The following is a 24,861-nucleotide window of genomic DNA, read 5'->3' as shown; positions in this document are numbered from 1 at the left end:
CCAAGCCCTTCTGATGGCCAACTGCCAGCTACATAACATTCTGGCACTCTCTGCATATCTGCCCAGTGGCTGCAGGTGCCCTCCTGAATTCAACTGCTTCCATTTACTCAGAACGGTGATACAGATAAATACTCACCTATGTCTCCTTGGCCTGCTGTATGCCCTCATAGACCTCAAGCTACTAGACCTGAAGCTAACAGTATGTGGTAGTAGAATGGCACAGGCAGCAGAATAACATTATTGCAACCACTTGCTCCTGAATACAGGCACTGTGATGATGTCATCATTACTTCTTTCTCTGGGATGCCGCACATGGGAACCAATGGGGATTGTATAATACTGGGGGCATTGATAGGCAAACTATAGGGGGTATATGCAATACCGGGAGCCCTATGAGATCATATGTGATACTGGGGCACTATGGCAGCATATGTAATACTGGGGGCACTATGGGGGCATGTGTAATACTGGGGACACTATGGGGACATGTGTAATACTGGGGGAATTACTATATGGCTTTACTGTGGGAACTATAGGGGTATTACAGGGGGCACTATGGGGACATGTTTAATGCTGGGAGCACTAAAGAGCATTACGGGGGACACTGTTATAACTGTGGGCACAATAGAGAGCATTGTTATTGCTGGGGTCACAATAGGTGGGCATTATTATAGGTGGAGGCACTATGAAGATGATGATAGAGGTACTAAAGGTAAAGGTGCTATAGAGGGCAATACTGGGGGCATTACAGGGGCCAGGGGCACTATGATGACATGTTTAATACTGGGGTTATTATAGGATATTACTGGGGGCAATATTCTAACTGTGTGCACAACAGGGGACATTACTATTGGTGGGGGCTTTATAGGGGGCATTGTTATTACAAAGGGCAGAATAGCAGGCATTATTATTGGTAGAGGCACTATAAGAAGAGTTATTATTGCTGGGGGCATTATTATTGGTAGAGGCACTATAAGAAGAATTATTATTGCTGGGGGCATTATTGTTGGTAGGAGCACTAAATGGGGGCAATATTATTACTGGGGGCACAATAGTGAACATTATTATTGCTGGAGGCATTAAGTGGACATTACTGGGGGCACAATCCAAAGGCAGTTTTATTGCTGGAGGCTCTATAGAGGGAATTTTTACTACTGTGGGCAATATTTTTTCCGCAGTACATTGGGGAGCAAAGCACGCTCCGTATTGGGGAGGGGGGGGGAGCGGCAGGATGACACAGTTAGGGCACCAGGATGGGAAATTTGTATTGTGAAAGTGGGGAGGATGATTTAAAAGTGGGGAACCAAAGATGAGTGTGTCACTGTCACAGCTTGGAGGTTGTTTGCCGTGACACTTTCGCTGTGCATGCTGGTTGCTGGTGGCAACGTGTTGCTGTTTATGCATATGTGTGCGCTTTCCCTGGCCACAGGATACTTACCTGACGTTCAGTGGTTGCTTGCTGTCTCCTCCTTGTTACTAGGCCTGCAGGAGACTCCAATTTATCCGTGTCGTGGATGAATCGGCCGTCTCTTATTCCTGACTTCCATATTGCAGGGACCGATAGAGTCAGTAGGGCCCAGGTTCGAGAGTATGAGCCCCGCTACCTTCGAGGGCGGCTCATACAGTCAGGGATAGGATGAGGGTGGCGATAGGAGGTGTCCTTCTCCCTTATCCTGGCTTCCAGGCCTAGTGGCTTTCCTCAATTTCAGACTTTGAACGGGGGGGGGGGGGAGTTTCCCCCACTCCCCACTGTGACAGTCACAGTCTCTGCACAGATGAGATGTGGCTAAAAGAAGTTGACATAGTGGTCTTGAACGAATGCACAAAAAGGAGGAAAGAGAATGTCTACTTCAGAGGAGATGTCACTGGATATAAGAGGTAAGTCCCACTGTATTCTCCTGTATTACCAGGCAGTATGCTGTTGGTAGAGCAGACTCACTGCTGTGGCCTGCACCTCACCATCTCAGCCTCAGCATGCGGCATCTTGCGCTGGCCACCACAGAGGGGCAGCTGCTGGGGCAGTATTTTGTACTCCACTGTGGTGATGCTAGCCCCACCTACTTGTGTGTGTTGGCCACGCCTTTTGTCAGTTTGGATCCTCCTATAACATTGAGCCACTATTTGTTTTTTTTGTTTGATGGCCACTTAAAGTTCGCAGACTGCCCTCAATGTATAGTTGTAATTTCAAATAATCTTTTATATATATATATAATGTTGACACATATATATACAAAAAAAAGACCAGCACCTCCAAATTATGCATAAAAGTATTGAATTATACTGTACATGTAGGGAGCTTCCCCTCTTTAGATTGTGCACTCCTGCCCATCTGCCTAGTGCTTCTAATCAGAGTATCATATAGCTAGATTGTACCTAGCCATGAATGTTGTAGGTTATAACACAAGAGAGTAAAGTCTGTTAGTGTAGGTCTCATCTGTTGGAAGCCACCTTGTCGTTAATAGATGTGCCCAACTCAATTTTGATCAAAAATGTGCGCAAAGAGCTTTTAATTTTTTTATGTAGTATTAATATAGCAGTAATGCAGTTACTACTGCAGTTACTGTACTTTTATTCATGTTTCCAGTGTTTGCATGTGCCTTTATGCATATAACAGTGTGCTGCTACTTGCAGTCCTTGTTTGCTTTTATACTGTATATATAACCTTACACAAATTTTGTACACATATATAACAATTTTGTAAAGTAATACAAGAACAAACCTGCTCATTCTGCCTTCTCCCATTATGCTTTGACCTCTCTCTTAGGCTACCCTCTCTTATTGAAGCCCATCTGTCCTTTTCAGGTAAAGTACATTTTGCAGGTGTGCTAAGATCATATTTTATTTCCTCTATCACTTTTATTGCAGATGAGGTCTGAGGATTTCCGTCATAAGTGTGGTTTCTTTGAGTATAAAAATACTTCCCACTTGATGGATGAAAATATCCTTGAATTGAGAGAAGGAAATGTCAAGTTATACAATTTTCTATTAACAATGCCTGTGATTTTGTTGTAACCATGACATACAGCAGTTTACCCTGATGTTTTTTTGGCCCACTTCACGTTCTTCGCGTCCTGTTGATGAATGCGGCACACGCTGAACATAGGAGAGATACTGGTGCAGTGTTGACATGTTTGAACTAGTATTGAAAAATCATCTTCATTATATCAATTTAAAGGGAATCTGTGACCAGGAAGTTTGCTGTTAAACCAGACACAATGTTTTGTAGGACTAGCTCAGATGAATGTACTGATATGTTTCACTTAGTGACCATTGACAGAAGTGTTAGTGTAATTCCTTTATGAGATGGTGCAGAACCTGTGATGACGTCATCACAGGTCCTTAAGCTTTCTGAGCCTCCAGACTGCAGTAAAACCTCTGAACATACTGTATCACAAGCATACACAGAACAGACAAAAAGATCCAGAGAAAGCCTAAATTAATGTTTTATTAAGCAAATGTACCAGGCACAAACAATCAGAATAAACCAGGCCAGGAAGGAACCACAACTAAGATGGACAGCGGGTTTCATAGCTGAGCAAGCTGTATGGATCAGGTGGATTTGTGGCAAAAGTGTAACCGCTGTGCCAAGTGATCATCTTGACTTTGGCCAAACCCTAAGGGAGTTATTACAGTGCTCCCCTGGTTTTCACCCTTTAACCCCTAGACAAGGATCTGGTATTCGCTGCAGGGGGTGACTGGACTGCTACCTGGCATGGTACACTTGGCAGCTGACCAGCAAGAAAACAGAGACACTGGTGCAAGGCACCAGCAATCCAGGCATACAGTATAGAACACTGTTCAGACACAAGACTAGGATACAGGATCACAGACAGACCCAGTGTCACGCTTTGGTGTGGGAGGGAAACACCACATCGAGCATAGGAGGGAAGGGGGGGAACAGGGAATCAGGCCTGAGAACTAGGGAAGGACGATGGACACCTACTAGTGAAAACCCTAACCAAAATCCTGACTGACTACCAGACCCCAAAAGGTAGGTGAGTGAATACGCAGTAATACCTTGAGTCCTATCTAGCCCTATAGGACCCTGGTACTAATGGCAGGGATGAGACTGCCTGTTCATCCAAAAGGAAGGACGAACAGGAGTCTCCTTCAGGCCTAATACAAACAATAGGGAAATGCGACACACAGAACCCAAACAATATACAAAAGGGAATAGAAAGACTTAAAGGGGAATTCCCATCTCAGACAATGGGGGAATATCGCTAGGATATGCCCCCATTGTCTGATAGGTGCAGGTCCCACCGCTGGGACCCGCACCTACAATGAGAACGGAGCGGGGAAAGCTGTGGCTAGAGGACCCCGGATTTCCTGGGGTCCATCCACCACCAAGTGCTGCTCCCCGCTGCTCCCATAGAAGTGAATGGGAGCGCACGCTGCTCCCATTCAGTTCTATGGGTCAGATGGAAATAACCGAGCCAACGCTCAGCTATTTTCGGCAGGCCCCATAGAAATGAATGGAGGGTGGTTGCGCATGCGCAGTGTGCCCTACATTCATTTCCCCACTCCGTTCTCATTGTAGGTGCAGCTCCCAGCGGTGGGACCTAGCGATATGCCCCCATTGTCTGAGATGGGAAACCCCCTTTAACTTCAAAGGAGCAATGCAAGCACCAGGAACTCAGCTGAGACAATGCAAGAACCAGAAACAACACAGACGTTATTTGATCCAAACGGAAAACATGTCAGATCAAACCATGTATTGACAGTCTCACTGATCTCCTGCAACCTGTCGGGAAACGTCCGTGACACCCAGATAGGCAGGAACCCATGCAAATTAGGATACACTGAGTATGGCGAACACAGATCAGACCATAATCAGAGAAATACAAGCATGCTTGGAACCCATGCAGAACAGGGAGCATGGTGTTCTCAGGCAGACATGCAAACATACTTGGAAGCTATGTGGAACCGGAAGCATGGCGTTCACAGATAGGACATGAAGACATTACAACATAGAAAAATGGTTACTGTATTGTAAGGGTATTTTTAAGTACTGATTGGTTCTGTCCCCTTTATTTCTGTCTCTTTTTCTTACTTTTAATATTCTGTATAATAAACTTTCCCTTGTAATGTAGTGGGTTAGAGAAGTACCCATCCCCCATTGTGCTGATAACCACTACATTCCTGAGTGATCTCATAGACATGCGTCATGCACACTGGAGGAGAGCTGATGGGAATAACTCTGGTTTGCACATATACATTTTGGGGACTCCTGCTGGAACTTCATCCTAGGTATGATGTAAGTATTGATTAGCCCTATCTCTTGTACACCCTGGGGTGTCGGTCATGTGTTATAACGTGGTAGACAGCCATGTGTTATAGCATGACCAACATGACCATGAGTCTCACCCCATCATGTTGCATATTTAGGCTAGTGATGTATTTACTTTTTTACTATTCAGTATGTGATTTGTCTGTGTTATCTTATATTTAATCAAAATATATATATATTTATTCACTTAGCATGAGTAAGCTTATTCATTCTCAAATCCTTTGAATTCAAGTTTTGAAACAGTTACATAGCCTGGAAACCATGAGTATTAAGGTACAGGCAGCATGGCGTTTACAGACAGATATGCAAACATTCTTTGATCCCATGCGGAACCTGGATACATCGAGCATGGCATTCTCAGACAGACATGCAAACAAACCTGGAACTCATACGGAACCGGAAGCATGGCGTTCACAGACAGGACATAAAGACATTAATGAATAACCAGGCTGACCACACAAGTCAGGGTAGAGTAACAAAGACACAGGTCAGGAGAGCAAGCACCCGGCACTCAGCATTCCTGGAGACAGACTGCCAACTGACCAATATACAATTTGAAGATGATCAAGGTATAATGATATTGTATAGTATGTAACAAAATCAAACATACCATGATGATTGTTCCAGCTTTCTGCATCTTCTTTTGAAAAATTAGAAACTTTTCCACCCAGCTCCAAATTAAAGGAAGGAATGCAATTGCCTGCACAACTTTGGAGGCCAGGTTCATAGTTGGCTGATCTTAGAGTAGCATTGCCATATATTTTACCTTGTTCACTGCGGAGCTTTGGAGTGTAAGCTGTATAACTAAAGGAAAACGTAAAGGAAATGCAATGAGATATGTCTTATGACAGAATGAATACTATAAAATAACAGGGAAGTAGTTTTTATTTTTCATAGCTTTCATGTTAGATCATCAAAAACCATGGTGGTTTACAACAGGCTATGTCTACTGAGCCATAGTCTTAAAGGGGTGTTCCAGTAGGTACAAGTTTTCCACTATCCACAGGATAGGGGATAACTATCAGATTGGTGGGGGTCCTACCACTGGGACCCTAACAATCACTAGAACAGAGGCCCCGTACCCCCTGCAGACTCCTTGCTGTTCCCTTAAAATGACCAGTCGCACATTTCTATAGGAGTTCCGGAGATATTCAAGTACAGCGCTCCATTCATTTTAGGGAAGCAGCAAGGGGGTAAGGGGGCCCCCATTTTTGTGAACACTGGGGGTCCCAGTGGTAGGACCCCCACCGTTCTGATAGTTATCCCCTATCCTAAAGGATTGATCATCAGTAATATAAAGGTTTAGAACCCCTAAGGGAACATCATACTGTATGAGAGACAGTCTAGGGGACATTTTACTATGTGGAGACCCCCACTGATAAGATACTAAAGACGCATCCAGAGGATAGGTCATCAATAAAAATATTTCGTAAAAGACCTTCAAGTTTAGTATTAGGGAACTGCTCCAATAGTTAGGTTTATGGTGAGGAAAATTTGCAGAGAGAAAAAAACTGGAAAAAATATGTATTTGTTTTATTTATTTAAGTAGTTGTCTGTGTAGTGTAGTTGTAGTTTAGTGTCTGCTAGTTTAGAAAGTATATTTATATATACTTTTCTACTTTATATAGTTTCACAAGCTATAGGCCTATGACTGTATTTTCAGTCCATGTGAGATCTGCAGTTTTTCTGGATTGCACCAAGACCCGTTCATTTCTAAGGGGATGGGAAAAAAAAGAAGACCGCACACAGATGCTAACAGTGTGCTTTCCACCTCTGTGCTGAGGTGGCGAAAATTACAGAATATGTTCTATTTTCATCCATTGCGGACAAGGTCAGGCATTTTGACAATGGGGCCCATGAAAAGTATGGGATGCACTCGGGTGGTATCTGAATTTTGTAAATCCGCAGTTTGTGGACTGCAAAACAGATATGGCCATATAGCATCCGATGAAGCATGTTCGGCTCATTTGTAGTCAGGGAGAGCTGCGCTTCGGAAGGGACAGAGAGTGTAGGGAGTCTGATCGCAATCAATTCAGTAGAAAAATGTTTCAAAGACCCAAGAGTCCTTTTTAGGACTATTGTGTGTGGTGGCAGGCTGGCAGTATTTTATAGCTACCGTACAAATTTTTACTTTCATCATTTTCAATACTTTTTATATAGAGGGTGTCTGCAGTGACTAGAGACATCTGTCCAATACCTTCTATGTGTCAGGGCCAGAAATTGGAGAAATATAACTGAAAATTAATATATTTTTTCCATCATTTTCAATACTTTTCATATAGAGGGTGTCTGCAGTGACTAGAGAAATCTGTCCAATACCTTCTGTGTGTCAGGGCCAGAAATTTGAGAAATATAACTGAAAATTAATATATTTTTTCCATCATTTTCAATACTTTTTCTATAGAGGGTGTCTGCAGTGACTAGTGACATCTGTCCAATACCTTCTGTGTGTCAGGGCCAAAGATTGGAGAAATATAACTGAAAATTACTATATTTTTTCCATCATTTTCAATAATTTTTATATAGAGGATGTCTGCAGTGACTAGAGACATCTGTCCAATACCTTCTGTGTGTCAGGGCCAGAAATTGGAGAAATATAACAGAAAATTAATATTTTTTTCCATCATTTTCAATACTTTTTATATAGAGGGTGTCAGCAGTGACTAGAGACACCTATCTAATACCTTCTGTGTGTCAGGGCCAGAGATTGGAGAAATATAACTAAAAAATATTATATTTTTTCCATCATTTTCAATAGTTTTTCTATAGAGGGTGTCTGCAGTGACTAGAGACATCTGTCCAATACCTTATGTGTGTCAGGGCCAGAGATTGGAGAAATATAACTGAAAATTACTATATTTTTTTCATCATTTTCAATACTTTTTCTATAGAGGGTGTCAGCAGTGACTTGTGACAGCTGTCCAATACCTTCTGTGTTTCAGGGCCAGAAATTAGAGAAATATAACTGAAAATTTAAATATTTTTTCCATCATTTTCAATAATTTTTCTTTAGATGGTGACTAGAGACATCTGTATTATACCTTCTGTCTTTCCTTTTTCCATACTTTTCCATACTTTTTCCATATACTGTGCTTGCTGTGAACTGTGACATCCATGCCACATCTTGTGTGTCAAGCGTGCATATAACATTTAATATGCGCAAGGCGAGCAGTAAAGGACGGGGAAATGGCCGTGATGCTGATGGTTCACGCAGAGGCCGTGGCTCTAGGAGCTTTGAAACTGTGCCTGCTGCCAGAGCACAAGAAAAACAATCATCCATGATACACTTGAAGTCAGACCAGTGCGACCAGGTGGTCATTTGGATTGTAGCAGATAATGCTTCCAGTTAGTTAAGCACCACCCTGTCTTCCACCAAGTCCAGTCTCAGTAGCCAAGAGTCTGATCAACAGAATCCTCTCCCTGATCCTCCTTCCACCCACCATGGAGAGTCTGATCCCACAAGAGTCTGATCAACAGAATCCTCTCCCTGATCCTCCTTCCACCCACCATGGAGAGTCTGATTTCCGAGTGTGATCCCACACTCGGAAATTCTGAGTATCTTTTTTCATCACCATTACTTGATTTGGCCCTCTCGCCTAGCACGCTTGAAGAGGGACATGAGATCTTGTGCCCTGATTCCAAACCTCTTGAGCATCCACAGTCACAAATACATGACGGTGGGGAACGGCAATTAGTGTTTAATGAGGTGGATGATAATGAGACACAGTTGCTAATGAGTCAACCGCAATTACTGTCTCAAGAGGTTGATGAAGAGGATGAGACACATGAGTGAGTGAGGAAGTGGAAGAGGAGGTGGTGGACGATGAGGTCACTGACCCAACCTGGGAAGGTGGAAAGCTGAGCGAGGACAGCAGTACAGAGGGGGAAGGATCTGCAGCACTGAAACAGGCTGGAAGAGGCAGTGGGGTAGCAAAAGGGAGAAGGCGGGCCCGCAACTGTTCCACGGAGCACACCCTTGCATAAATCTCCCTTGCCAAGGGGTAGGTGTTCCACAGTATGGCACTTTTTTGAGGAAAGTGCGGAAGACAAAAGAATAGTAGTTTGCAACCTGTGCCACACCAAAATGAGCTGGGGCGTGAACACTAGAAATCTCACCACCACCAGCATGATCAGCCACATGGCATCCAAGCACCGTAATAAGTGGGACGAACGCCTGGGTCCACAAACTGTGTCTGCGAGTAACACCACTGCCTCCTCTTCCCCTATGGTACGTGCTGGCCCATCGCCTGTCGAAGGCGCAGGCAAGGATGCCTCCTTCCCTGCACCTGGACCTTCGCAAGCACCATCAGCGACCACATCTACTTCCCTGTCCCAGCACAGCATCCAAATGTCATTACCCCAGGCATTTGAACGCAAGCGCAAATACCCAGCCACCCATCCACAGGCCATAGCACTAAATGCGCACCTTTCAAAATTACTAGCCCTGGAAATGTTGCCATTTAGGCTTGTGGACACTGAGGGCTTCCGCAGCCTGATGTTGGCAGCCGTCCCGCGGTACTCTGTCCCCAGCCGCCACTATTTTTCAAGGTGTGCCGTGCCCGCCTTACACCAACATGTGTCCCAAAACGCCACACGTGCCCTGACCAAGGTCCACTTAACCACGGACACATAGACAAGTGCATTTGGCCAGGAACGCTACATTTCCCTGACGGCACACTGGATGAACATTGTGGAGGCCGGAAGCGAGTCGTACCCTTGGATGGCACAGGTACTACCGATGCTGAGGAGTGCGGGCCCTAATTCCATCAGGGTTTCCACCAGCACCTATGTTAGTGGCTCCAACCCCGACTTCTCCTCCTTCGCCTCCTCTTCCACCTACACCTCCGAATTATCCGCGTGCAGCACCAGTCAGCCATCAGCCGGTAGCTGGAAGCAGTGTACCACTGCAGTGGGGAAGCGTCAACAGGCCGTGCTGAAGCTGATATGCTTAGGGGACAAACAGCACACCGCCGCAGAGCTGTTGCAGGGGATAAGAGACCAGACTGAGCTGAGGCTCTCACCACTCAACCTACAACCAGGCATGGTTGTGTGTGATAATGGCTGTAACTAGGTTGGTGGCTTTGGAGCTCGGTAAGCTCAGACACATCTCATGCCTAGCCCACGTCTTAAACTTAGTGGTTCAGCGGTTTCTCAAAAACTACCCGAATTTGCCTGAGCTACTGGTGAAGGTGCGCCGTGTGTGTGCACATTTCCGCAAGTCATCGACAGCTTCAGCCGGTCTGTCAATGCTGCAGCAGTGCTTTAACTTGCCAGCTCACCGGCTGTTGTGCGACGTGAGCAGATGCTGGAACTCCATGTCCCACATGTTGGCCAGGCTTTGTGAGCAGCAGAGGGCAGTAGTGGAATACCAGCTACAACATGGTCATCGCCTTTCCAGTCAGCTTCCGCTAATCAGAAGAGAGGAGTGGGCATGGATGTCTGACCTCTGTGACGTTTTAAGAAACTTTGAGGAATCAACAGTTGGTGAGCGGCGATAATGCTATTATTAGCATATCCATCCCACTTCTGTGTCTACTCAAAAGCTCGCTGCTCACAATTAAGGACGACGCTTTGAATGTGGAAGAGGTGGAAATGGCTGAAGACATTACATATGGTGATAGCCAGACCACCCTCCGTCCGTCTTCTCAGCGCTAATTGGACAATGAAGAGGAGGAGGAGCAGGAGACGGGTGCCTCCGCTACAGAGGGTAGTACCCATGAAAGTTTAATTCCATCTATTCAGCGTGGGTGGGCAGAAGAGGAGGAAGAGGATGAGGAGATTGAGAGTGATCCTCCTGATGATGACAGCGAAGACACCCTTCTCGACTCCCGCTACAAAGAGAACTTCTCATCTCTCATTCCTCAGGTGGAGAGGACGAGCAAAACGGTGCAATACCAGAAGGTCCTTGTAGAAAAATTGCTCCAAAAATTTCCATCTGACAACGCTGGTGGCAGAGTCCATACTTCCTTGGGAAACCAACGAGTAGAGACAAGGGAAACACACAGCAGTTTCAACAGAGGCAGGGCAACACTCTCCAAGGCCTGGGACAGTTTCATGACACCCCGTCAGCACCCTCACCCTGATGCGCTGCCTATTGTCACAAGGAGGGAAAAGTTTTGGAAGATGGTGATCCCTCAGTACCTTACAACTACTGGGTGTCCAAGCTGGACACGTGGTACGAACTGGCGCTCTACGCCTTGGAGGTGCTGGCCTGCCCTGCCGCCAGCATTTTGTCTGAGCGGGTATTTAGTGCTGCTGGTGGCATTATAACAGATAAGCGTATCCGCCTGTCAACTGAAAATGCTGACAGGTTGACTCTTATAAAAATTAACAAGGCCTGGATTTCCCCAGACTTTTCGACTCCACCAGAGGAAAGCGGATGAACAAAGGCACTTTAAATGTGTTGTTTAATGTACTCAATACACTGTATTCCCATGCACCCCTTCCACCACAAAATAGGGTATATTGTTAAATCATCCTTTTCTCATCCTCGTCCTCCTCCTATTCCATCATATCAACATGCTTATTCGTCGCATATAATGCCCTCGCATATAATGTTTTACAGGGTAAGCTCAACTGCAGGCCCTCGCATATAATGTTTTACAGGGTCAGCTCAACTGCAGGCCCTCGCATATAATGTTTTACATGGTCAGCTCAACTGCAGGCCCCTTCATATAATGTTTTACAGGGTCAGCTCAACTGAAGGCCCTTGCATATAATGTTTTACAGGGTCAGCTCAACTGCAGGCCCTCGTATATAATGTTTTACAGGGTCAGCTCACCTGCAGGCCCTCACCTACAATCTTTTACAGGGTCAGCTCACCTTCTGATGACGACAGCGAAGTCTTGCCTGTTGGTACTCTGGCACACATGGCTGGCTTCTTGTTAGGCTGCCTTTCCCACGACCCACGCGTTATACGCATTTTAGACAACACAGATTACTGGTTGTTCACCCTTCTCGACCCCCACTACAAAGAGATCTTCTCATCTCTCATTCCTCTGGTGGAGAGGACAAGCAAAACGGTGCTATACCAGAAGGTCCTTGTTGAAAAATTGCTCCAAAGTTGATAGGGCAGACATCCAAATGGATTGTCGCCGTCACAGGGACATGCGATCACCTAGAAGTTATCTAGAGCCAACAAAGCGGCAGCAGGCCCTCACGTACAAGTCCAGTCTCAGTAGCCAAGAGTCTGGTCAACAGAATCCTCACCATGATGGCACACTGGGTGAACGTTATGGAGGCCGGGAGCAAGTTGGCTGCTGGCACCAGACTTGCCCACCAATAGATCCTTGTTAACGGAAAGTGTACTCATTCCAATAACAGGGCCGCTTAGGAGTGCTGTATTGTTATTTTTCGTCACTACCTCCCCGAGTCGGGAGTGAGTAATTGCCACGCGCCTGCTGCCTTCCTTGCATGCTTGTGCTTTAATAACTTGACCCACCCTCTCTGGATTGTTCACAATTAGGGAAAAAAAGGGGCAAGGCAACAACAGCAAATCAGATTTCAGCCATTAACCTCCCTTGGATGTGGTAGCCCTTTCTCAGGCTCCCTCTCCGGCATCGAACCCTGATTCCCCGTTACCCGTGATCAACATGGTAGGCGCAGAAAAGAACATTGAAAGTTGATAGGGCAGACATCCAAATGGATCGTTGCCGTCACGGGGACATGCAATCGCCCAGAGGTTATCTAGAGTCACCAATGCGGCAGCAGGCCCTCGCCCCTAAGGTTTTAGATGGTCAGATCAGCAGGCCCTTGCTCCAAATGTTTTTGGGGGTCACCAGCAGGCCATTAATCATAATTTTTCAAGGGTGTGTATGATGCACTCCTTTATGTGTAACAAAGGGTGTTTTGGAGTGCCGGTTCCTTGTAATTTTTGGCAGCCCTTTCACTTAGTGCATAGGCTTTATGAGTGTAGGAGTCCCACTACCTGAACTATTGTACCACAATGTGAATGAGGCCCTCCATTATGTGATATACAGGTTGTATTGGAGTACCTCTTCCTTGTAATTTTTGGCAGCACTTGCACTTTATATACAAGTAAATATTGATTATTGTCAGTCTGTAAAAGTGGCGTACTACTCGGACAACATCGTTCCAAGCAGCGACCTGGGTCTCTAAGATGCATCCACACATCCTCCCCCATGCTGTTCCCGAACCATTTCAGTGGTGTTTCCATCAATTTCTGACCTTTTCCTGTGAACCAGACCCCTCCCCTCTTCAGAGCAGGGGGTGCCTCGTTTAATTCTGGTTCTCCCATTGACTTCCATTGTGCTCTGGTGCTCTGTAGAGCACCCGAGCATCCCAAAGTGTTCTACTCGAGCACCAGAGCACCTGAGCCCTTTGGTTTTCTTTTTTTTTTTGAGCGTATTATTGTCAGTCTTTAAAAGTGCCGTACTACTCGGACAACATGGTTCCCAGCAGCGACCTGGGAGTCCAAGATGCATCAATACATCTTACCCATGCTGTTCCCGAACCATTTCGGTGGTGTTTCCATCAATTTCTGACCTTTTCCTATGAACCAGGCACTCTCCCCTCTTCAGAGCAGGGGGTTCCTGGTTTAATGCTCAGGCTCTCCCATTATACTACCAAGCACCCGAGCATACCGATGTGTTTGGCCAGAGCACCCAAGCACCCGAACACTTTGATGCTCGATAATCACTATTATTTACCCTAATATACTCCATGCAACTAATACATGTAGCATGCCACTCCTTCCCCTCTAAGCCCTGTTGTGTGCCCAGCAGATACCCACATCTGGTTTACTTCCGGGTATTGACATACCCAGGAGCCCCACATTTATGGAGTATGAGGCTCTAGTGACAATAGCTGGACATATCCCATCTGAGCCCTGCTGCTCTCAGGAGACCTCAAATAATATATGGAATGTATGTTTCCAGTGGAACGAACTGGGTACAACATACTGTGCAACATCTGAAATGCATCTATTTTTGCTGTATAGATAGCTTTTGGTGTCTAAAACTTTCATCATCTAAAACAAAATGTATTCTAATTTCTGTCTACAAATCTTTCCAGACACAAAATTTATTCTAATTTTTGTAAATTATCAAATGTATTACAGATTAATTAATTTATAATAATTTGTAATTTTTCATAACTTGCCCAGGGTACAATCCTCCCACAAGTAAAACTTTGTCAGCTGTACAATAGCACTTTGTCTTCTAACTAGCAAGAAGCTGATACAGTTTGTATAACTACAGACTTTTGGACTTTAAATAATCAAAGTTTTATTGCCATCACAGGCTATTTTATCAATTCAGCATGTGAGCTACATTTGGTGCTGTTAGAATGTCTTGAAATGCAGAAAAGGCACAATTCTGAAAGTCTGTGTAGGCGATAAAACACATAGTTTGTAAATGAGGGCTGTAAAATAAAGTGGTTGCTGTCGTCACAGATAATGGGGCTAGCATTGTGTCAGGTGTCAGAATGTGCAACTGGTGGTACGATGTTTTTCTCATTATGTGAACTTGATAGTTTAGGCTGGAATTTTTGTTTCTGGAATTGACATCATTATAAATGAAATTAAAGGCATTGTCAACTTTTTCTAAAGAAGTTCCTATGGTCTTTTAAAATTGAATGACACAAAAAAATTGGACTACCTGAGCTGAAAATTACTCAAGATGTTCCTATTAGATTGAGCTCTACTTTGGACAGGATATCCAGGATTGTAAAGGTACAGGATGCAGCTTAGCTCTGCTACACACAGACCGCGTTGGAAAAGACGTTCAGCTAAGCCACGCCTCCAGGTGATGCGACCACATCCTTAGTAACAGGATGCAATGCTCTTTCTCCCTGTTGTTCAGCTTCTCCTTTTACTGTGTACTAGTTGTTCTGACTACTGGAGCACTGATGGACCTATCAGGTTCTCATCCAGGGATTTGGTGCTCTATTAAATCCCTTCCTGGCCGTACACCATTGCCAGTGATAGTCTTTGGACTCAATAGCTGTGTTCCTGGTTCTTGCTCATGCTCCTGACCCCGGCTTGTCTTCTGACCATTCTTTGTCTTTCGTTGGTACTGCATATCCCATCTGGTTCTGACTCTGGAATTGTGTTTTGTCTGTCTTTGTTTGTTGTCTATCTCTGCACTTAAATAGCTTAGGGACCTTCGACCAGTTGCAGTCTAGCTACACGATGAGAGAATACAGTATTTTCGAAAGCAGGACAAGTAGTGACAAAGAGAAGAAACAAACGAAAACATAGTTGTCCAGCACTCAGAGATTATTATTATTATTGTTATTTATTTGAAAGCGCCATTAATTCCAGGTCACTGTACATCAAGAGAGGGTTACAAATACATGATATAAAATACAATAAACAAGGAACTACAGACTGGTACAGAGGGGGAGAGGACCCTGCCCGCAAGAGATTACAATATACAAGGGAAGAGGGAAGGACACTGTAGGTGAGGGTAAAGTCTGCTCACCTAGCTTTGGGTGGCCGCATGCTTATTGCAGGAGGTGATAGGGTTTCCAGAAGCTGTGGGTTTTCAGGTTACTTTTGAATGTGTGGATGTTGGGGGAGCATCATCTGATGTTCCAAAGTATGGTAGAGGCACGTGAGAAATCTTGTGGTCGATTGTGTGAAGAATAGATATAAAGAGAAAAGAGAAGTACCGTAGGTCCTGTGAGGATAGGAAATTACTGTGTGGGGATGTATCAAGAAAGCAGGTCAAATATGTAAGGAGGGGACAAGTTGTGGATGGCCTTATATGTAGTTGTTATTATTTTAAACTGAATTCGCTGGGCAATGGTGAGCAAGTGAAGAGATTGGCAGAGGGGGGAGGCAGAGGAGTAACGAGGGGAGAGGTGGATTAACCGGGCAGCAGAGTTGAGAATAGAATGGAGGGGAGTGAGAGTGCTAGATGGAAGGCCACAGAGAAAAATGTAGCAGTAGTCCAGGATGTGCACTAGCAGGGGTGAGAATGGAGCGAATACAAGAGATGTTCTTAAAGGGGTTGTCTCACTTCAGTAAGTGGCATTTATCATGTGGAGAAAGTTAATACAGGGCACTTACTAATGTATTGTTATTATCCATATTACTTCCTTTGCTGGCTGGATTCATGTTTCCATAACATTATACACTGCTCGTTTCCATGGTTACAGATCACCCTGCAATCCAGCAGTGGTGGTCATGTTTGCACAATATAAGACAAGGCACTAGCGTATGTGCGCTCCCATGGTCCCGGCCACCACCACTGATGGATTGGAAGCAATATGGATAATAACAACTGCCGTAAATTTGTTATTTGTGCATAAAAGAAACAGATTAATCACTAGAGATGAGCGAATTTCCGCTTATGAAATTCATTCAGACTTCGTATGGTGGTAAAAGGTGAATTGCGTTATGGATTCCGTTTCCACGGACCATAACGTAATTCTATGATAGGAATGCATAACGGAATGCCTTTAGAGGACTCCCCTGCATAACGGAAAAACGGGACGCATCCGTTTTGCAGCCCATAGACTTCTATTATGACGGAATGAATAGCGGAATGCCTCTAAAGACATTCCGTTATGCATTCCATCATAGAATTGCGTTATGGTCCGTGGTAACAGAATCCATAATGCAATTCATCTTTTACCACCAAACGAAGTGTGAACGAATTTCAAAATATGAAATTCGCTTATCTCTATTCATTACATCCAAAGTGGAACAAATCATGTTCCATAGTTTTAGGGGTCGTTCACACAAACATGTGAAGCCCGTGCTGTGGACCGCAAATTGCGGTCCGCAATGCACAGGCAACGTCTGTGGGGCAGACGCATGGGGATCGCAGACCCATTCACTTGAATGGGTCCGCGATCCTTCCGTTCCGCAAAAAGATAGAGCATGTTCTATCTATTTGCGGGTGGAAGCACGGAACGGAACCCCGGAAAGCACTCTGTAGTGCTTCTGTAGTGTTCCGTTCCTCCGTTCCGCACCGTTCCGCACCGTTCCGCATCTCCGGATTTGCGGACCCATTGAAATGAATGGGTCCGCATCCGTGATGCGGAATGGCCACAGAATGGTGCCCGTGTATTGCGGACCCGCAAATTCGGTCCGCAATACGGCAATGGCCATCACACGTTTGTGTGAACGAGCCCTTAACCAACTGCCATCTGGGCCATTTGCCCCCTTCCTGACCAGGCCAAATTTTGCAAACCTGACATATCTCACTTTATGTGGTAATAACTTTGGAACGCCTTTATTTATCCAAGTCATTCAGAGATTGTTTTCTCGTGACACATTGTACTTCATGATAGTCATAAATTTGAGTCAAAATATTTCACCTTTATTTATGAAAAAATCCCAAATTTACCCAAAAATTTGAAAAATTTGCAATTTTCTAAATTTCAATTTCTCTGCTTTTAAAACAGAAAGTGATACCTCATAAAATATTTATTATTTAACATTCCCCATATGTCTACTTTATGTTGGCATCATTTTGGAAATGTCATTTTATTTTTTTAGGACATTAGAAGGCTTAGAAGTTTAGAAGCAATTCTTCAAATTTTTAAGAAAATTGCCAAAACCCACTTTTTAAGGACCAGTTCAGGTCTGAAGTCACTTTGTGGGGCCTACATAGTGGATACCCCATAAATGACCCCATTGTAGAAACTACACCCCTCAAGGTATTCAAAACCGATTTTACAAACTTTGTTAACCCTTTAGGCGTTCCACAAGAATTAAAGGAAAATGGAGATCAAATTTTTAAATTTCACTTTTTTGGCAGATTTTCCATTTTAATCAATTTTTTTCTTTAACACATCGATGGTTAACAGCCAAACAAAACTCAATATTTATTACCCAGATTCTGCGGTTTACAGAAACACCCCACATGTGGTCATAAACTGCTGTATGGGCACACGGCAGGGCGCAGAAGAAAAGGAACTCCACATGGTTTTTAGATGCCATGTCCCATTTGAAGCCCCCTGATGCACCCTTACAGTAGATACTCCCAAGAAGTGACCCCATTTTGGAAACTAGGGGATAAGCTGCCAGTTTTATTAGTACTATTTTTGGGTACATATGATTTTTTGATCATTCATTATAACACTTTATGGGGCAAGGTGACCAAAAAATTGGTTGTTTTAGCACAGTTTCTATTTATTTATTTTTACAGCGTTCACCTGAGGGGTTCAGTCAAGTGACATTTTTATAGAGCAGATTGTTACGGACGTGGCGATACCTAATATGTATACTTTTTCTCATTTATTAAAGTTTTACACAATAATAGCATTTTTGAAACAAAAAAATTATGTTTTAATGTGTCCATGTTCTGAGAGCTATAGTTTTTTTATTTTTTGAGAGATTTTCTTATGTAGGGGCTCATTTTTTGCAGGATGAGGTGACGGTTTTATTGGTACTATTTTGTGGGACATATGCGTTTTTGATCACTTGGTGTTGCACCTTTTGTGATGCAAGGTGACAAAAATTGCTTGTTTTGACACAGTTTTTTTTTATTTATTTTTTACGGTGTTCACCCGAGGGGTTAGGTCATGTGATATTTTTATAGAGCTGGTTTTTACGAACGCGGCAATACCTAATATGTATACTTTTTTTTATTTGTTTCACTTTAACACAATAATAGCATTTTTGAAACCAAAAAAATGATGTTTTAGTGTCTCCATGTTCTAAGAGCTATAGTTTTTTTATTTTTTGAGAGATTTTCTTATGTAGGGGCTCATTTTTTGCGGGATGAGGTGACGGTTTTATTGGTACCATTTTGTGGGACATACGCGTTTTTGATCACTTGGTGTTGCACCTTTTGTGATGCAAGGTGACAAAAATTGCTTGTTTTGACACAGTTTTTTTTTTTTTTTTTTTTTTTTTTACGGTGTTCACCCGAGGGGTTAGGTCATGTGATATTTTTATAGAGCTGGTTTTTACGGACGCGGCAATACCAAATATGTCTATTTTATTTTATTTTTTCTATTTTTAACTTTTTTTTTTCATTCCTTACTTGGGGACTTTTTTTTTTTTACATGTGAAACTTTTTTTTATTTTTTTATTTTCCACTTTTCGTCCCCCATAAGGTCATACAAGACCTCTGGGGGACATTTACTTCACTTTTTCATTTTTTTTTTTTCACTGTTGATTTCTCCTGTAACTGGGGCTGACATAGTAGCCCCAGTTACAGGACAAATACACCCCTAGAGAGGCTGTACAGCAGCAATCCAGCGCTGTACAGCCTCAGAGCAGGGCTGATCGAGGTCTCTGAGAGACCTCACACAGCCCCTGCACTCTCCGGTCACGGCGGTCACATGACCGCCGGGCCGGAACAGGAAGCGCGGTGAGCGCTGTGTCTGCAGTGATCCGGGAGACAGGGACACCTGGGCACTGTCCCTGCCTTGTCTCTGGGTTGCCCTGCTGTCACTGACAGCGGGCAACCCGATCAGCAGCTGCACGATTAGCGTGCAGCTGCTATTTCTGAAAGGACGTTCTAAAACGTGCTTTCAGAAATAGAGGTCCACCCATAGGACGTTTATATCCTATGGGCGGACGTAAAGCGGTTAATCTGTAGTTATAGTTATTGTTCAATTTAAAGTTGATGTGAGAGTGTATATACAGTGCTGCCCAGAATTATTCATACCCCTGGCAAATTTTGACTTAAAGTTACTTTTATTCAACCAGCAAGTAATTTTTTGATGGGAAATGACATAGGTGTCTCCCAAAAGATAATAAGATGATGTGCAAGAGGCATTATTGTGGAAAAAAAATTATTCTCAGCTTTTATTTACATTTGAGCAAAAAGTGTCCAGTCCAAAATTATTCATACCCTTCACAAACTGTCAGTCTGTGGGAAAATCAAAAGTTATATACCATTCCAAATAGTCCAAGCTGTTCTAAAGCATCCTAATTACCCTGATTAATTGGGAACAGCTGTTTTAATCAACTCAACAGGTGAAAAGCAGCAGCTCTCTGCAGTTGGTTTGTGGACAGTCATGGCTAAGACAAAGGAGCTCAGTGAGGACCTGGCTGCTCACAAGTCACGAAAAGGGCTACAAGGCCATTTCTAAATGTTTTCAAGTTCCAGTGGCTACAGTGCAAAGTATTATTAAAAAATACAAGATGTTCCCCACTGTGAAAAAAAATCTCAGAGGACGTGTTCGGAAGCCAAAAGTGACACCTGTGCTGGCCAGGAGGATAGTTAGAGAGGTGAAAAAGAATCCAAGGATCACCACCAAGGCCATCCTGGTGAATCTAAGCTCTGCTGGTGGCAATGTCTTAAGGCAGACAATCCAACAGACACTGCACACTGCTGGGTTCCATGGATGCAGACCAAGGAGGACACCACTTCTCCAGATAAGGCACACAAAAGATTGCTTGGCCTTTGCAAAAGCTCACCTGGATAAAGAAGAAGACTTCTGGTCTTCTGTGTTATGGTCAGATAAAATAAAAATTGAATTGTTTGTTCACAATGATGTTTCCTTCATTTGGCGTAAAAAAGGAGAAGCCTTCAACCCAAAGAACACCATCCCCACTGTCAAACATGGTGGTGGTGCTTTGGGGGTGTTTTTCAGCCAATGGACCAGGGAACCTAATCACAGTAAACGGCACCATGAAAAAAGAGCAATACATGAGGATTCTCAACGACAACATCAGGCAGTCTGCAGAGAAACTTGGCCTTTGGCACCAGTGGACATTTCAGCATGACAATGACCCAAAACACACATCAAAAGTGGTGAAGAAATGGTTAGCAGACAACATTAACGTTTTGGAGTGGCCCAGCCAGAGTCCAGACTTGAATCCAATTGAGAATCTGTGGAGGGAGCTAAAGATCAGGGTGATGGCAAGAAGACCCTCCAACCTGAAAGATTTGGAGCTCATGTCTAAAGATGAATGGGCAAAAATACCTGTGGAGACATGCAAAAAGCTGGTCTGCAATTATAGGAAGCGTTTGATTGCTGTAATAGCTAATAAAGGCTTTTCTATTAATTATTGAGAAGGGTATGAATAATTTTGGACTGGACACTTTTTGCTCAAATGTAAATAAAAGCTGAGAAATGTTTTTTTTCCACAATAATTTTGCCGTCAAAAAATTACTTGCTGGTTGAATAAAAGTAACTTTAAGTCAAAATTTTCCTGGGGTATGAATAATTATGAGCAGCTGTGTATATATATATATATATATATATATATATATATACAGTACAGACCAAAAGTTTGGACACACCTTCTCATTCAAAGAGTTTTCTTTATTTTCATGACTATGAAGGCATCAAAACTATGAATTAACACATGTGGGATTATATACATAACAAACAAGTGTGAAACAACTGAAGAATCTAGAATATGACATATTTTCAAAGTAGCCACCTTTTGCTTTGATTACTGCTTTGCACACTCTTGGCATTCTCTTGATGAGCTTCAAGAGGTAGACCCCTGAAATGGTTTTCACTTCACAGGTGTGCCCTGTCAGGTTTAATAAGTGGGATTTCTTGCCTTATAAATGGGGTTGGGACCATCAGTGGCGTTGAGGAGAAGTCAGGTGGATACACAGCTGATAGTCCTACTGAATAGACTGTTAGAATTTGTATTATGGCAAGAAAAAAGCAGCTAAGTAAAGAAAAACAAGTGGCCATCATTACTTTAAGAAATGAAGGTCAGTCAGTCAGCCGAAAAATTGGGAAAACTTTGAAAGTAAGGGCTATTTGAACATGAAGGAGAGTGATGGGGTGCTGCGCCAGATGACCTGGCCTCGACAGTCACCGGACCTGAACCCAATCGAGATGGTTTGGGGTGAGTTGGACCGCAGAGTGAAGGCAAAAGGGCCAACAAGTGCTAAGCATCTCTGGGAACTCCTTCAAGACTGTTGGAAGACCATTTCAGGGGACTACCTCTTGAAGCTCATCAAGAGAATGCCAAGAGTGTGCAAAGCAATAATCAAAGCAAAAGGTGGCTACTTTGAAGAACCTAGAATATGACATATTTTCAGTTATTTCACACTTGTTTGTTATGTATATAATTCCACATGTGTTAATTCATAGTTTTGATGCCTTCATAGTCATGAAAATAAAGAAAACTCTTTGAATGAGAAGGTGTGTCCAAACTTTTGGTCTGTACTGTATATATATATATATATATATATATATACACACACACTCACCTAAAGAATTATTAGGAACTCCATACTAATACGGTGTTGGACCCCCTTTTGCCTTCAGAACTGCCTTAATTCTACGTGGCATTGATTCAACAAGGTGCTGATAACATTCTTTAGAAATGTTGGCCCATATTGATAGGATAGCATCTTGCAGTTGATGGAGATTTGAGGGATGCACATCCAGGGCACAAAGCTTCCGTTCCACCACATGCCAAAGATGCTCTATTGGGTTGAGATCTGGTGACTGTGGGGACCATTTTAGTACAGTGAACTCATTGTCATGTTCAAGAAACCAATTTGAAATGATTCGAGCTTTGTGACATGGTGCATTATCCTGCTGGAAGTAGCCATCAGAGGATGGATACATGTTCTCATTCTGTTTACGCCAAATTCGGACTCTACCATTTGAATGTCTCAACAGAAATCGAGACTCAGCAGACCAGGCAACATTTTTCCAGTCTTCAACAGTCCAATTTTGGTGAGCTCGTGCAAATTGTAGCCTCTTTTTCCTATTTGTAGTGGAGATGAGTGGTACCCGGTGGGGTCTTCTGCTGTTGTAGCCCATCCGCCTCAAGGTTGTGCGTGTTGTGGCTTCACAAATGCTTTGCTGCATACCTCGGTTGTAACGAGTGGTTATTTCAGTCAACGTTGCTCTTCTATCAGCTTGAATCAGTCTGCCCATTCTCCTCTGACCTCTAGCATCCACAAGGCATTTTTGCCCACAGGACTGCCGCATACTGGATGTTTTTCCCTTTTCACACCATTCTTTGTAAACCCTAGAAATGGTTGTGCGTGAAAATCCCAGTAACTGAGCAGATTGTGAAATACTCAGACCGGCCCGTCTGGCACCAACAACCATGCCACGCTCAAAATTGCTTAAATCACCTATCTTTCCCATTGTGACATTCAGTTTGGAGTTCAGGAGATTGTCTTGACCAGGATCACACCCCTAAATGCATTGAAGCAACTGCCATGTGATTGGTTGACTAGATAATTGCATTAATGAGAAATAGAACAGGTGTTCCTAACAATTCTTTAGGTGAGTATATATATATATATATATATATATAAAATAAATATATATATATATATATATATATATACAGTACAGACCAAAAGTTTGGACACACCTTCTCATTCAAAGAGTTTTCTTTATTTTCATGACTATGAAGGCATCAAAACTATGAATTAACAAATGTGGAATTATATACATAACAAACAAGTGTGAAACAACTGAAAATATGTCATATTCTAGGTTCTTCAAAGTAGCCACCTTTTGCTTGGATTACTGCTTTGCACACTCTTGGCATTCTCTTGATGAGCTTCAAGAGGTAGTCCCCTGAAATGGTCTTCCAACAGTCTTGAAGGAGTTCCCAGAGATGCTTAGCACTTGTTGGCCCTTTTGCCTTCACTCTGCGGTCCAGCTCACCCCAAACCATCTCGATTGGGTTCAGGTCCGGTGACTGTGGAGGCCAGGTCATCTAGCGCAGCACCCCATCACTCTCCTTCATGGTCAAATAGCCCTTACTTTAAAAGTTTTCCCAATTTTTCGGCTGACTGACTGACCTTCATTTCTTAAAGTAATGATGGCCACTCGTTTTTCTTTACTTAGCTGCTTTTTTCTTGCCATAATACAAATTCTAACAGTCTATTCAGTAGGACTATCAGCTGTGTATCCACCTGACTTCTCCTCAATGCAACTGATGGTCCCAACCCCATTTATAAGGCAAGAAATCCCACTTATTAAACCTGACAGGGCACACCTGTGAAGTGAAAACCATTTCAGGGGACTACCTCTTGAAGCTCATCAAGAGAATGTCAAGAGTGTGCAAAGCAGTAATCCAATGCAAAAGGTGGCTACTTTGAAGAACCTAGAATATTACATATTTTCAGTTGTTTTACACTTGTTTGTTATGTATATAATTCCACATGTGTTAATTCATAGTTTTGATGCCTTCAGTGTGAATCTACAATTTTTATAGTCATGAAAATAAAGAAAACTCTTTGAATGAGAAGGTGTGTCCAAACTTTTGGTCTGTACTGTATATCTGGTGGGGATTTGCTCTGGTAGACAGGTTAGCGGACGCAGTATAGAGGCAAGGAACCAGGTTGCAAATCAAACTTCAGTGTTTTATTCACACTCAGCAAAAACAAAACAGTCTTGGTGCTTGTTCACACACAGCAAAAACAAAATGTTCACCTGGAATCCTAGGTGTCGGTTCACACCTGGCTGAATGCTCAGACACAGAATAGTTCACTGGCAGGTTTCCAGGCGGCCTGTACGCCTGTTTGCAGTCTTCAGCCTAGAGGACTCCACAGCTTCACTGTCAGATGGAGGAAAATCCACACCACCTGATAGTACTGACTGCCTTTATAAGCAGACGATGCCAAGACCCGGCCTCGAACGTGAAGAGTAGCCACCCACCCAGCACTTTGGCTATTCCCAGTAGCCGTCCCGGATCAGCT

The 24,861-nt window shown here is 43.4% G+C and overlaps 1 protein-coding gene across 2 annotated transcripts in view; it reads right to left on the bottom strand.

The window, feature by feature from the left end:
* Positions 1 to 24,861, bottom strand: part of LOC120991575 (protein FAM166B-like) — a 54,443-nt gene that overhangs the window by 5,839 nt on the left and 23,743 nt on the right. The window contains exons 2-3 of one of the 2 annotated variants that reach the window (XM_040420356.1): positions 5,901 to 6,094; positions 2,720 to 2,943 (exon numbers count right to left, since the gene is read on the bottom strand). In XM_040420356.1, coding sequence (XP_040276290.1) covers positions 2,720 to 2,943; positions 5,901 to 6,094 — 418 coding nt within the window. The remainder of the gene's footprint in view (positions 1 to 2,719; positions 2,944 to 5,900; positions 6,095 to 24,861) is intronic. The other variant, XM_040420357.1, reaches the window with a different exon arrangement.

This window comes from Bufo bufo, chromosome 2 (genome assembly GCF_905171765.1).
Source record: "Bufo bufo chromosome 2, aBufBuf1.1, whole genome shotgun sequence".
Classification (NCBI taxonomy): domain Eukaryota; kingdom Metazoa; phylum Chordata; class Amphibia; order Anura; family Bufonidae; genus Bufo; species Bufo bufo.
The sequence above is the reverse complement of the archived record's forward strand: the minus strand, read 5'-3'. Positions and strand labels throughout refer to the sequence as shown.